Source organism: Crinia signifera, chromosome 8, assembly GCF_055691185.1.
Source record: "Crinia signifera chromosome 8, ASM5569118v1, whole genome shotgun sequence".
Lineage (NCBI taxonomy): Eukaryota > Metazoa > Chordata > Amphibia > Anura > Myobatrachidae > Crinia > Crinia signifera.
The window spans coordinates 122,598,151-122,610,622 of NC_139224.1; the positions used below are offsets into that span (position 1 = coordinate 122,598,151).

The 12,472-nt window shown below is 43.6% G+C and overlaps 1 protein-coding gene across 1 annotated transcript in view; it reads right to left on the bottom strand.

The window, feature by feature from the left end:
• RPAP2 (RNA polymerase II associated protein 2) overlaps nucleotides 1-12,472 on the bottom strand; it is a 76,598-nt gene that overhangs the window by 58,936 nt on the left and 5,190 nt on the right. Inside the window, exons 2-7 of the mRNA XM_083157096.1 lie at nucleotides 11,645-11,690; nucleotides 10,852-10,966; nucleotides 9,391-9,489; nucleotides 8,544-8,609; nucleotides 4,855-4,943; nucleotides 592-627 (exon numbers count right to left, since the gene is read on the bottom strand). Of these exons, the coding sequence (XP_083013222.1) occupies nucleotides 592-627; nucleotides 4,855-4,943; nucleotides 8,544-8,609; nucleotides 9,391-9,489; nucleotides 10,852-10,966; nucleotides 11,645-11,690 (451 nt within the window). The remainder of the gene's footprint in view (nucleotides 1-591; nucleotides 628-4,854; nucleotides 4,944-8,543; nucleotides 8,610-9,390; nucleotides 9,490-10,851; nucleotides 10,967-11,644; nucleotides 11,691-12,472) is intronic.

Below are 12,472 nucleotides of genomic sequence, written 5' to 3' on the forward strand. Positions count from 1 at the left end.
AGTAAACACTGCATGGTTTTCAGTTTATAATGGGTTTATACTTCGTCCAGTTCTAATAAACCACAGGAGTCATTGTTGGGGGGGGGGGGGCAGCGGCGATGGTGATGAGTGCTGGCGGCGATAGTGATGCGTGCCCAGGGGGGTGGGGGGTGATTATGGGGACAGCTCACCTGGGGTGGCTTCCTCCCGGCGTCCAGCGTCCCTGTATCAGGCAGCAGGGGGGGGGGGGGGACACACGACGCTGGGAGCCTGGGAGGTGCTGTGCACGCAGGGGCGGATTGGCCCACCGGGAAATGGCCCGGTTTCCCGGTGGGCCAATCCGCCCCTGCACACAGAAGGCAGTAGACTAGCTTTCAAAGCTTTTGCTTTGAGTGGGCTTACTAGTTTTTAAATATATCACATGCGTGTTTACTGATGCCTCCTAAATGTTTACTGAACATTCTATTACTTTGTCAGTTTAAAAAGCAATTTACATTAAGTGCTATTTCACATAACATTTTCGTGCCCGCTTTATAAAAACAATATATAACAAAGTTTACATTAATTTCAATGATTTAAGGTTTGCTACAGACAACAAGTAAACAAACATACCGTTTCCCCTCCTTTAACAGCGTAATGACCGGAGGACTGCAAAGGAAAGCAAAAATAAATATGCATAAAACACTGATGGCAGAGGTGTGAAAACATGAAATAAACCGTGTTTAGAACAAACATTATTTTAAAGGGGCTGATTCAGATCCATTTGTAAAGGGCCAAATTTAGCCCTATCCCCAATGGTTGGTGCTTGCAAACATGTCTGAATCAGGACCTGAGTGCATTCTCCAAGTCTGTTACAGACATCATGATGCAGGTAGTCTGGAACAGGATATAGGCAATGTAACTTGTGTACACATGTGCTTTGCTTCATGGCAAATTCAAGGGTGTACGTGGTGAAGTTACCAATTCTGTAGAATTTGTACAACATGCTGCAGAGAGCCTAGAGATGTATTAAAGAATGTTTCTTTAATACATCTCTAGGAAAAGGGCGCACCAGTAGTGCCTCCAGTGGCCCCCCCCCCCCCCCCCCCCGTTACAGACCCCCACGACCGATCAGTGCCACTCTCGGAGGTTCAGCCGTGATCGGCCGTTCCTGTGTTCGGTCATCCAAAGACTGGAATGCCTGAACAGCTCAGCGCCCGAACAGTTGTGCGCTGCCGAGCCCCCCCCCTCCCCCAAGCAGCCCACAAACTTCTCCAAGCAGCTGCAAAAAGCCGAAAGCTGGCAGCAGCACGCCCAAAGGAGGCAGCGGCTGTCCCTTCTTTGGCGAGTATTTCTGGGGTAGGGCAAACCTGCCCTGGTAGGTTTGTCCTGAACCACAAAAACTCACCACTCAAGGGGTTTATACACGTGTGTACAAGTCCTAACTTTTCACTCTTTGGGACAGATAAGCTTTGAAAAAGTGATAAAATGGAGAGTGCTAAATAATAAGCAATCAGCTCCTTTCATTCGGCTGGTGAGTTAACACTCTCCACTTTATCACTCTTCAGGACTTCATACATCTCACCCTTTATTACTTCCCCAGTTACAGAAATTTTAACTGCTGAAGCTGCTAGAATCACCATACAACCGGATCCTCCTTTTGATTTTGTGGATTGGGGACCATTGCTTGTTTGACAAATCCATTAGAACTCCATTTCCCCAATGTTAGTGTTTGAAAGGGTACACACCTGGATGAGGAATTGGTCAGATGCCTTATGGCGGACCAATCCAATGATTTTGGATGCGTACTGCACAAATGAATTGTGAATGCACAATTATCAATCTGTCATCCCATCCCACATGCCTCGCCACAGGAGCCAATAATGACATCATTGTCGGCAGGGCTATTTTTCAGCATGCTCCAGCAGGAACTGAGGCCCTTATTCTAGTTCACTCTTTCTGACAAAATATTTCTTAGATGGACAAAACCATGTGCACTGCAGGTGAGGCAGGTGTTACTTGTGCAGAGATAATTAGATTTGGGTGGGGTTTTACACCTGCCTCACCTGCAGTGCACATGGTTTTGTCCATCTAAGAAATATTTTGTCAGAAAGAGTGAACTAGAATAAGGGCCTCAGTTCCTGCTGGAGCCTGCTGAAAAATAGCCCTGATTGTCGGTGCTTCCTGCATGTGGTTTAGTTGGTGGGTTGTCTCTACACACAGGCAGATGTACCAATATATCTGCAAGAGCTGATGAACCAGCCGATATAATCATTCATCGGCTGTACGAATGGTATATATCGGAAAGTGCGTACCCAGTCTTATACATGGGTCGCAATCTGCAGTGAATTGACTATTTAGCCCTATCACCTTGAACAAATTACGTGAGCCTATCAATGTTACAGGGCAGGAGCAGACCTGCGGAAAAGGAGCAGTAGGAAAAAGTCTGTGTCTTCATGTACGGCAAGATGGGGGAGGTTTGTGAGATCTTAAACAGTAAAAAAATTAAATAAAATCTACTTAGTATATTATGGGATGGGGAAACACTCCCTGGTTTTATGAAGTCATTGGGATGACAAAATATACTTTATGCTTCAATCTAAAGAAATTTTAGTATCTAGCACCATCTTGTGGAGGAGTTGGATCAATACAATTTTTAATTGAGAGTATTTAAATCAGGGGTAGTCAACTCCAGTCCACGAGAGCTACCAAAATTTCACGTTTTCCAGCTCACCTCACAGGTACACAGGTGCACTCATTACTGAATGACACATTTTAAAAGATCCACAGGTGGAGCTAATTACTTCACTTGTGATTCTATGAGGAGATATGGAAAACATTAACTCTTGGTAGCTCTCGATGACTGGAATTGGCTACCCATGATTTAAATAAACATTTTAGAACCTGATTCAGAAGTGTAGATAGTTGGAGTCCCTATTGCTATTCTTTTGCATTCATGGCTGCCCTAATACGTTAATGCATCTGCGATACAAGTGACAAAGCATCGATCACAATTATGATAGCATTGGTCATAAGCTTACTCAGAATGACCATTGGAACTGCTCAGCCAAGACCAGGAAATCTGCATTTAAAATAAAAAAAGACTTTTGGCCTCACCACTCCCAGAAAATGAATTTTGCCCACATTGGGCTGCTCCGAACACCCCCAGCCTGTGGCTTGGGGGCCCTGGGTACAATCACGCAGTATTTATACTAGACATAGCAACAGCACCGGCACCATGGTACAAATGTACTATGCTTGAAATGTGATCAAGTGGAGAGTGATAAACCACCAACCAAAAAGTCCCTAATTATCACGTTACGGTCTTGGTTTGCAAAATGACAGTTGGGAACTAATTGGCTGGAGTACCATCACATTCCATTTTAGGACTATCCAAGGCTTCGTACATTCACCCTATAGGAGATGTACGTAAACTATCAGGTTTAGTAAGTTATTTATATGGCACACTTTCTCCAACAGGACTCAAGGCGCTTGTTTTTGTACATCTCTAAATCAGGCTCGTAGTGTGAATGTATTCTCTGCATGGACTGCTGTCTTAAAGAAAATGCCTGTGATTTTTAAACAGATGAGAAGTAAGTAAGTAAGGGAAGAAGAACTCTGACGTGTGTAATGTTTTCTATTGCATTTTCCTGCCAGGTCAGAGCAGGTAGGCCATTGCTTCGCCCTATTAGACTGCACCTCAGATCAGTCATTAGTTAGTAAGGCAGGATTGCCAACCCTCCCGGAATTTCCGGGAGTCTCCCGAAAATCGGGTCCCCCTCCCGGCCCCCCGGAAGGGTGGGCAACCCTCCCGGATTCAGGGGGGACCCCCGCTGTCCCCCGGATCGCGGCATTAAAATGCTGCAATCCTCGGGTCTCAGAGGGGGCGGAGCTAAAACGGCACAATCGCATCATTTTAGCCCCACCCCCTCCACGGAGATCCGTGAATTAGCTGCTTTAACAGCATGGGGCGGGGCTTAGTGATGTCACTCGCAAGCCACACCCCCTGAGTGGCTGCTGAATCTCTCCTCTCCGGGCTTCTCCCGGAGAGGAGAATCTTAAAGTCGGCAACCCTATAGTAAGGTGGTGTGGCTGGTAGAAACACGGTCATACACAGAGTGATCATATTTCTGCATCTAAATGGTACTTAGCAGCTGAAATTATAGCCATCTAGTCAAGGTGTACATTGACAATGGTTTATCACGGAAACAGGTTGGCTGCTTTGCCTGTGGTGGACGTGCATGGCCTTCACTGCTCATACTGAATGCCTGTCTTGCCGTTACCATAGACACTACACCAAACCTAAACCTGTTCCCATAACATGACAATATCATTGTACGCCTCAACAAGGTGACAATGAATTTCAGCTGCTGATAAAACAGAAATCTGCACACACTCAATGTGTGACCATGTTTGTGCCCTGCCATTTTACATCTAATGTTGGGACAGTATGGCTGATATTATCCGTAGTCTAATGGCTGTGAAGGGAAGCAGTCATCTACCTGCTTTGAACTGGAGGGAAAATATAATTAAACGGAAAACATGACACACCTGACAGGTCTTATTACCTTACTCACTGAACCAACCTTGTATAACTGTATGTGTGAGACTTCTTGTGAAGAACTCGCATTTGTCGGAAATGGTTTTAGTGCTGTTGTGGATTATAATCAATTTAAAAAGAATGTTCTACTGATCATGTGAATAATTGATAAAAGCATTGCAGCTCTGAGAATTACATTTCTAGAAATCCCATGGGGAAAAATATTATATATATATATATATATATATATTTTTTTTTTTAACACTATAATACCTGCGTGTAACAAACCAAACAATGCACCCCATATGTAACTGTAACCTCATGTGCTGAAGAGACCATAATCCTGAGGAAATTACCATTCTTTCTCTCGTGTCCACACTGGTGTTTCCGGAATCTGCGCTTCATAATACTTTGACGCTCGATAACAAAAATTGCTACAAAAACACTGCAACATATAAGAAACATGGAAATATTATCAATGATTACTTATAAATGTGCCAACACAGTATATTTATTATCAGTACTACATCATTCTTATTTTAAAGTACTGTAAAAATATTTGAAGTAATCTGACTAGACTGCTTAGAAATGGATTGAGAACCAGAGATTAAGTCTTTGGCGCTGGGGACTAAGTGCTGTAACTTGTTCCCCTGCAGCCACCACATAAGAGGATTGCCAACCTCTAAAATTGACAGAATAAACAGAAAGAATGTGGGGTGCTCAAAGGTGAACAAGAAAAATACAATTTATTAAAACACACAATAAATCACATATATTACAATTAATAAAAACACATTAAATGGTGCACCATATTAGCTGTCACTGGGATGTGAACATGATCATAATTCTGGGAACCTTTCTCATATGGGATGTGTCTACCAATTGGGTCCCAGTAAAGTTCCTAATGGGGACTGTAAATGTCCAAACTGATAGATAGTGCTCTCAAATGAGGGCTGTTGTGCGCATTCAATTTTGGGCAGAAACAAACTTTTACGGTTGTGTGGGTGCCCGTGCAGTTGGGGGGCAAGGACTTCTGTCTAATTGGTGAAGTGACGGTGTCTGTGTTGCCTCCTTATGGAACGCGTTTCGCCGCACACAGGGCGGCTTTCTCAACCAGGATATGCCCATAAGGACATTGGAGAAAAGACACCCCTGCTGCCGGCATACCCGCACTATCCAGAGCCGACCCCATCAGATCCATCAGCCGCAGACCCAAATCTCGGTCACGGACGTAGTGGCAGAGCGCCGTGTGAGTTCTACCATCTGAGAGTCTGCAGCAAAGGAGGCGGCCACTATCGGGACAATTCTAAACGGCTGAGTTCCTGCACAGTTCCGGGACAGCCGAGCGGCGTACACGGGTGAGCAAGCGCTGTGGCGCAATCTTGTCAATCATTGACCACACAAACTGTACTTATTGCCGTGCAGCCAGCAAATTGTGGAGGCAGGACGGACACCGTCACTTCACCAATTAGACGGAAGTCCTTGCCCCCCAACTGCACGGGCACCCACACAACCGTAAAAGTTTGTTTCTGCCCAAAATTGAATGCGCACAACAGCCCTCATTTGAGAGCACCATCTATCAGTTTGGAAATTTACAGTCCCCATCAGGAATTTTACTGGGACCCAATTGGTAGACACATCCCATATGAGAAAGGTTCCCAGAATTATGATCATGTTCACATCCCAGTGACAGCTAATATGGTGCACAATTTAATGTGTTTTTATTAATTGCAATATATGTGATTTATTGTGTGTTGTTTTAATAAATTGTATTTTTCTTGTTCACCTTTGAGCGCCCCACATTCTTTCTGCTTAGAAATGGAGCATGGATTGCTCCCTGTGTATGCCCTGCAGTGATGGAGACGTGCGGTCATGCACATTGCTATTGCCCGCAAGGAAAGACAGTACTTGCACCATCTTTCCTGCTAGATAGCGGGGTTTTGCCTATAAACAATAGCACACAGCATCGCTAAGCCTGTTGCTCAGCACGGAGGCTGGCACTGCACCGTGTGTATGGGGCTTTAGACCTAGCAATGCAGTATTTTTTTATTATCATTTAAATCTGTGTGACTGTACAACAAGCACAGGGCATGCTGTGATGTGGTTGGAGATGCTGTTGTGGCTGATTACAGGGATGCAGCAACCATACAATATAACAGCAATGCAGCAGGAGGCGTCTCATATAAGAAGATGCCTTCTGCTTGCATTACTGCTCCCTACTACATCATTTATTTTATTATTTATTAACAGTTTTTATATAGCACAGCATATTCCGTTGCGCTTTACAAAGGAGAGTGATAAAACAAAGAGGGTATTTACAGACAGTCAAAATGTATGGGAGCAGAACCGGATCACCTGCAACACTATCGGATGGCTGTCAGACCCATGGGGTCATGCAAAATAGCCATCATAATTCCTACAAAGAGGCCACTTGGGGATGCTCCCTTCTGTCCCCAAATAAATCTCACTCTAGTGCACAGGTCTTCAACCTGTGGCCCTCCAGATGTTGTGGAACTACATTTCCCAGCATGCCCTGACAGTTTTGGCATGCTCTTATAGGAAAAAATGTGGCAATGCATGTTGGAACATGTAGTTTCACAACATCTGGAGGGCCATAGGTTGAAGACCCATGCGTCTAGTGCAGTGGTTACCAACCTGGGGTACTCTGCAGACCAGTTGGGGGTACTTGAAAATAATATTGGTAATGGCGGACAATGAAAAGGTCTTTTGATGGCTGAAGAAGACCCGTTGCCATGGAGACAAACCATGTTGTGTCATATACCTGACCAGCAATCCACTGGGAGCTTCCCATGCTGCCCTCAGACATCAGCAGTCATCTGCCCAGCACTGACAAAGGTGGAGGAAGCAGCGGCATTAATCCTACCGGTGTTAGCAGGAATCCTGGAGATAGTACACAACCAGTGTCTAGACACAGAAGGGCATGATTCCTTGCTCTATACTACTCCTCCGCTAAGTGCTGTCCATATTTCAAAATGAGAGAAGGGGGTACTTATCAATGAAAAGTCTAATCAAGGGTTAGGGGAGAGAAAAAAGGTTGGGAACCACTGGTCTAGTGTATCCAACAATGCAGGACAAGTATTGCACGAAGTACAAACTCATGCAACTTAAATCCAACAGAATCTGAAAAGTTATCATATTTCTGCATCTAAATGGTACTTAGCAGCTGAAATTATAGCCATCTTGTCAAGGTGTACATTGACAATGGTTTATCACGGAAACAGTGTGAAAATATTGCCCATTCCGGGTAAAATGAGCTCATAGATTAAATCTTATATTTTACAGGATTAACTGACCACTTTTCTTATAAGGTACATTTTCCAACCTTATAAAAAACGATGGACCCGATTTCTTTTGAAATCAGGTCCATTTTGCCGGCTATAATACATAGATAACATGCAGCACTTACTTAATAATTCTTACTCGCATGCACGTAGCGTTTTCTTGGGGACACGGATGCAATTTTTGTGAGGGATAAAAATATTTGATAAGGAATCCACAGTGTTCATTCTAGCACCCACCATCTTTGAAAACCCATGCAGTTCCTCTTCCCTGCCTGCGATGTCGCTGTCTGCTGTGGTGTTTCTAGCACAGGTCTGGTTTGCATATCAGTGCTGATACAGACCACACTGTCCTAGAAGCACTACAGCAGACAGCGACACCCCAGGCAGGGAAGAGGAACTGCATGGATTTTCAAAGATAGCGGGTGCTAGAATGAACACTACCACATACAAGATTTAAAAAAATTGATTCCACATACTCATAGGAAGATAAGGCTGAGTGACTACATACCGCTCTCCTACCCACACAAGGATTGCACTTCAGAAAGTTGGCACACACAGCCCTGGTTTCTCCCCAATCCCTTGTTATCTTTCATGCACAAGTTATTCTTTAGAGGTTGATGGGAAGAACTAGGACTAGGTGTATTTCTTTCTACCCTGACATTCACGCTTTATTTTGGGATACACTATTGTATCATGTACTTTGCAAATAAATCTCTGATAACAGGCCATGGATTGGTACTCGCCTTCCTTTCTGTGATGTCATACACCTTGTTTGTTTTGGTAGAAATTCTATACTTTTGCTTTGTGACCTTAAGGAAACAAGAAGATTTGAGGTTATATCATATCTTTAGATGATCTAATTTAAATATAAATAACATTACATTGTATATGGGTACGCCGGGTCATCCGACCTGTTTACATCAGTTGGGGAAGCCCAACCTGCGGAACACTTTGCGCTATGCAAAGCCGCTCATCTGCTGGCAATACTAGTAGATGAGCGACTTCCCCGGCGATGATGCGGGAGTGCACAGCAGCGCTCACCGTTCCTCGTCAGGCCATACACATTGGGCAGCTTTGAGCTGAAAGCCGCTCCAACTTGCTGTTTTGAGTGGCTTTCAGCTCAAAGTCGCCTAGTGTGTATGGGCCTTTATTCTGCAGAACATCTGCTTTTTTTCCTGAATAGTGATTTCCAACTATACATAGAATCTGATTGGCTGCTAAAGCTTGAGCAATAGGTAAACATCCTGATGACTGGACCAATACCTTTTGGCCACATCAGGAGGTAGGTACAACATACCATGTGCATAGCACTAGGCCCCCAGTGATGTGTTCCAACAGCCTTGCAGCAGGGCAGGCCAGAAGGCATTGCTTGCTACCTGCTTGAGCATGCGATCTTGGGTACACAATGCCCGATGAAGGGAATTTTTTTTGCCAATATGGCAAATTGTGCCAACATTGCACTGGCATGTACCTGGCTTCAAGGCTAAAACAACCTGTTCTACACTCCCACTTTCTATAAAATATGCCCATTATGTTATACCAGTTATTGTAAGGATACATGGCCAGTAAGCAGCAGAAAAGACGACTTACATGTTCAAGTCTGTGGTTACATGTGGGATAGCCACATAGCTTGATAATAGATCTTTCCTCTATCGTATCTTTATAGTGAGACGGAGAAATGAACTTCGCCTGCAGGAAGATAGAAACAACATAATCATAAATTTACATTGTTACTTTTTAATACAGAGATATACACACACACACACACACACACACACACACACACATATAATGTTATTATGAAAGGGAGTCTCTCCCCCATGCTTCCAACTATCAAGCAATAGTGCAGCTTATATCAAAACACATCTCATTATTTAGACCCACCACAGAGAACAAATATACACTCAAAAAATAGTCAAGAATTCTTAGCAAATAGATATACTCCTCACTATATGCAACAACGTACACACTAGGAGGGGTAAAACAAATGGCATATAATCATAGCAGAGTATGGCAACTGCAGATTAATGCCAAAAACGCAAAATCATGCACTTGGGTCTCAAAAGGCTAAATATAGTATAAATGGCGCTATATTGTAAACTACTGATGAGGAAGGCAATAATGGGGACCCCATCAGACAATAAAAATAAGTAAAGGATCTCAGCAAGTTATGCATCACATGTGTAACATACCTCGCAACTGTCCTGCAAGGGGGGGGGGGGGAGCAGTTGTGAGAAACATAGTGGAAATAGCAACTTTGCTGAGATATGGTAATGCAGGAGGCATCTGATATAAGTACACGCCTCCTGCATACATGCGTGACCCACTCAGAGGACAAAGGTCAAATCACATGCAACTCCCTAGGCCTGCTGAGTAACCCTTAGGTTATGTAGATCAGCTGCTGCAGCTCCATTGCTGAGGTCAGGAAATCTCTGTCAGAAGAATGAGACCCTGGCACTAAAACAAAATTAAGGCTTCACGCCTCGGTTTTGTGAAAAGTAGACTATTTCACCTCCATCCCTGCCCTCAAATGGCTGGAAACGGTCAATCAACTGCTGTAGGAAGGCTTACCGCATCCTTTTCAGTACAGGTCATGCGCATACACAGTGTACCAAACATAAGTACGTGGAGTCATACACACTACTACTACTACCGCACCGGAACCAGGCCCAACATGAGGAGAAATTCAGGACCGAAAGCCTGTCTTACATGTTTCTAGCAGGATGCTAAACAACCCACCTGCCCTGACAAATAAGAAACTTGCATGCTCCATCCGCATACAAACATAATGTAGAGTAGTGACAGGTACAGTCACAAATATCGAAATGAACAATTTCTTACTCAGAAAAGAAACAAACATGGAGATGTAGCATTTTCTGAAGAGACAACACAATTGATTTCCAGTGTCATAGTGTGTATTTTAAGATCTGGAGAACACAACGCATTTCATGGGTTGCTGGTTATCGCCGTTTGTCTCATCAAACTGTACAAAAATATATTTCAGTTGTCAGTTCCATGAAAAACATACAGCAGTAATTTGTTGAGACTTACGCAGTCAACTAGGAAATCCTCTGTGATGTTGTTTTCAAGGAGACGTTCAACAATTTGGTGAGCCCGCTTCTCCGTTTCGACCTTCCTTCGAATAGCCCTTTCCAAGGCAGCTCTCCTGTGGGTTCAGGACACAAATAGAATGCTATGGAAATGGTCTGTACCCCTGATATGCACCAGAGCAACCCAGCCCAGTACATTTGTTAACCCTTGAAACACTAAGTGAAATTGTCAAAATCAGTCTCAAAATTGTCAGGCAAACAGTTATATCAAAGTACCCCCAACAGTTCATGTTTTCCAGGTCTTTCAGCAGGTGCCCAGGTGCACTCATTACTCACAGACATTTTAAAATATTCACAGGTGAAGCCAATTATTTCACTTGCAATTCTGTGTGGAGACCTGGAAAAATGTGAACTGTTGAAGACTGAGGTTGAGAACCACTGATTTATAGGCATCATAATGACCTGTAATGTTTACCTTATAGAGGAAATATAATTTTTTCTTCACACAACATTTTTTATTTGAATTTACATAACAAATGTGAGCGATGTTGGCATTATATTTTTTTAGAGTTAATGTTCCCTCTTATGGGAAATAGGATGGCTTCCCAGATTTGTGATATTCAAGACGCCCAATACAGATTTTAAAATTACATATGATGCACCAGCTGAAGCCTCAGGAGTTATCGGACTTTTAGCCTTTTAAGCAGGGGTGTCAAAAAAGCTACTATACTGAGAAATTCTACACTCACAGGGTGTATATAAAATTGCACATACTGTAAATGTATTAACTTTACCTCTCTGCTACATCCTCGCTGTTCAATTCGCTGGTTGGCACATTACCTAACACAACAAAGAAATAATAGAATTATCAGGGAGGAGGCAATAAGACTTCAGTGGTACCTAAATAATGAATTTATAGATCAATAGACAGACACATTAGTGACATTATCACCAAAGACGGCGCTGATGAGCAGTTCTATCAGCGTGTTGCAGGAGGCACCTGCCCACACAGGGGAGGAAATGCCGCACACTTAAAGAATATACCGGCACTTGTGACGTAGGCAAAATCGTTGAAACTCTGTGACGCACACTAAGTAAACAGGGATAGTCAGGAATGAAGAAGCGAGTCAGTGCTCTGACGGGGGAAGAGGCTGGTTTTGGTGTGATGCTTTTATGTGAAAGTAAAGAAATATTTCATTTACCAGACCAGTGTGAGTGCGGAAACACTTCAGATGGGATGGAGATGATGCAACGGAGGCGGTGTCGGACTATTTTCTGAAAGCGGCCCATTAAATGCAGGAGTATCTTGTCTACTCCAGATGAGGGCCATGGCTGCTGCATGACGATACACACAGCTGCTGCAATCCTTATGCTGTGTACACACGGTCCGATTTCCTTTCCGATGTTGACGATATAGTCAACATCGGATGCAGATCGCAAGGGTTTTAACCCTTGCGATCCCGATCCGATCCCGATGCGCGTTCACGTATCGGAAGCCAGAAAGTCTTGGCTGCCTTGTCTATATATAGTGCAGATCTGCACTATATAGTCGATATAGGATGCAAATCGGATGTGCCTTAAGATCCTTTCCACGATCCTATCTGATCAGATCGTGGATAGGA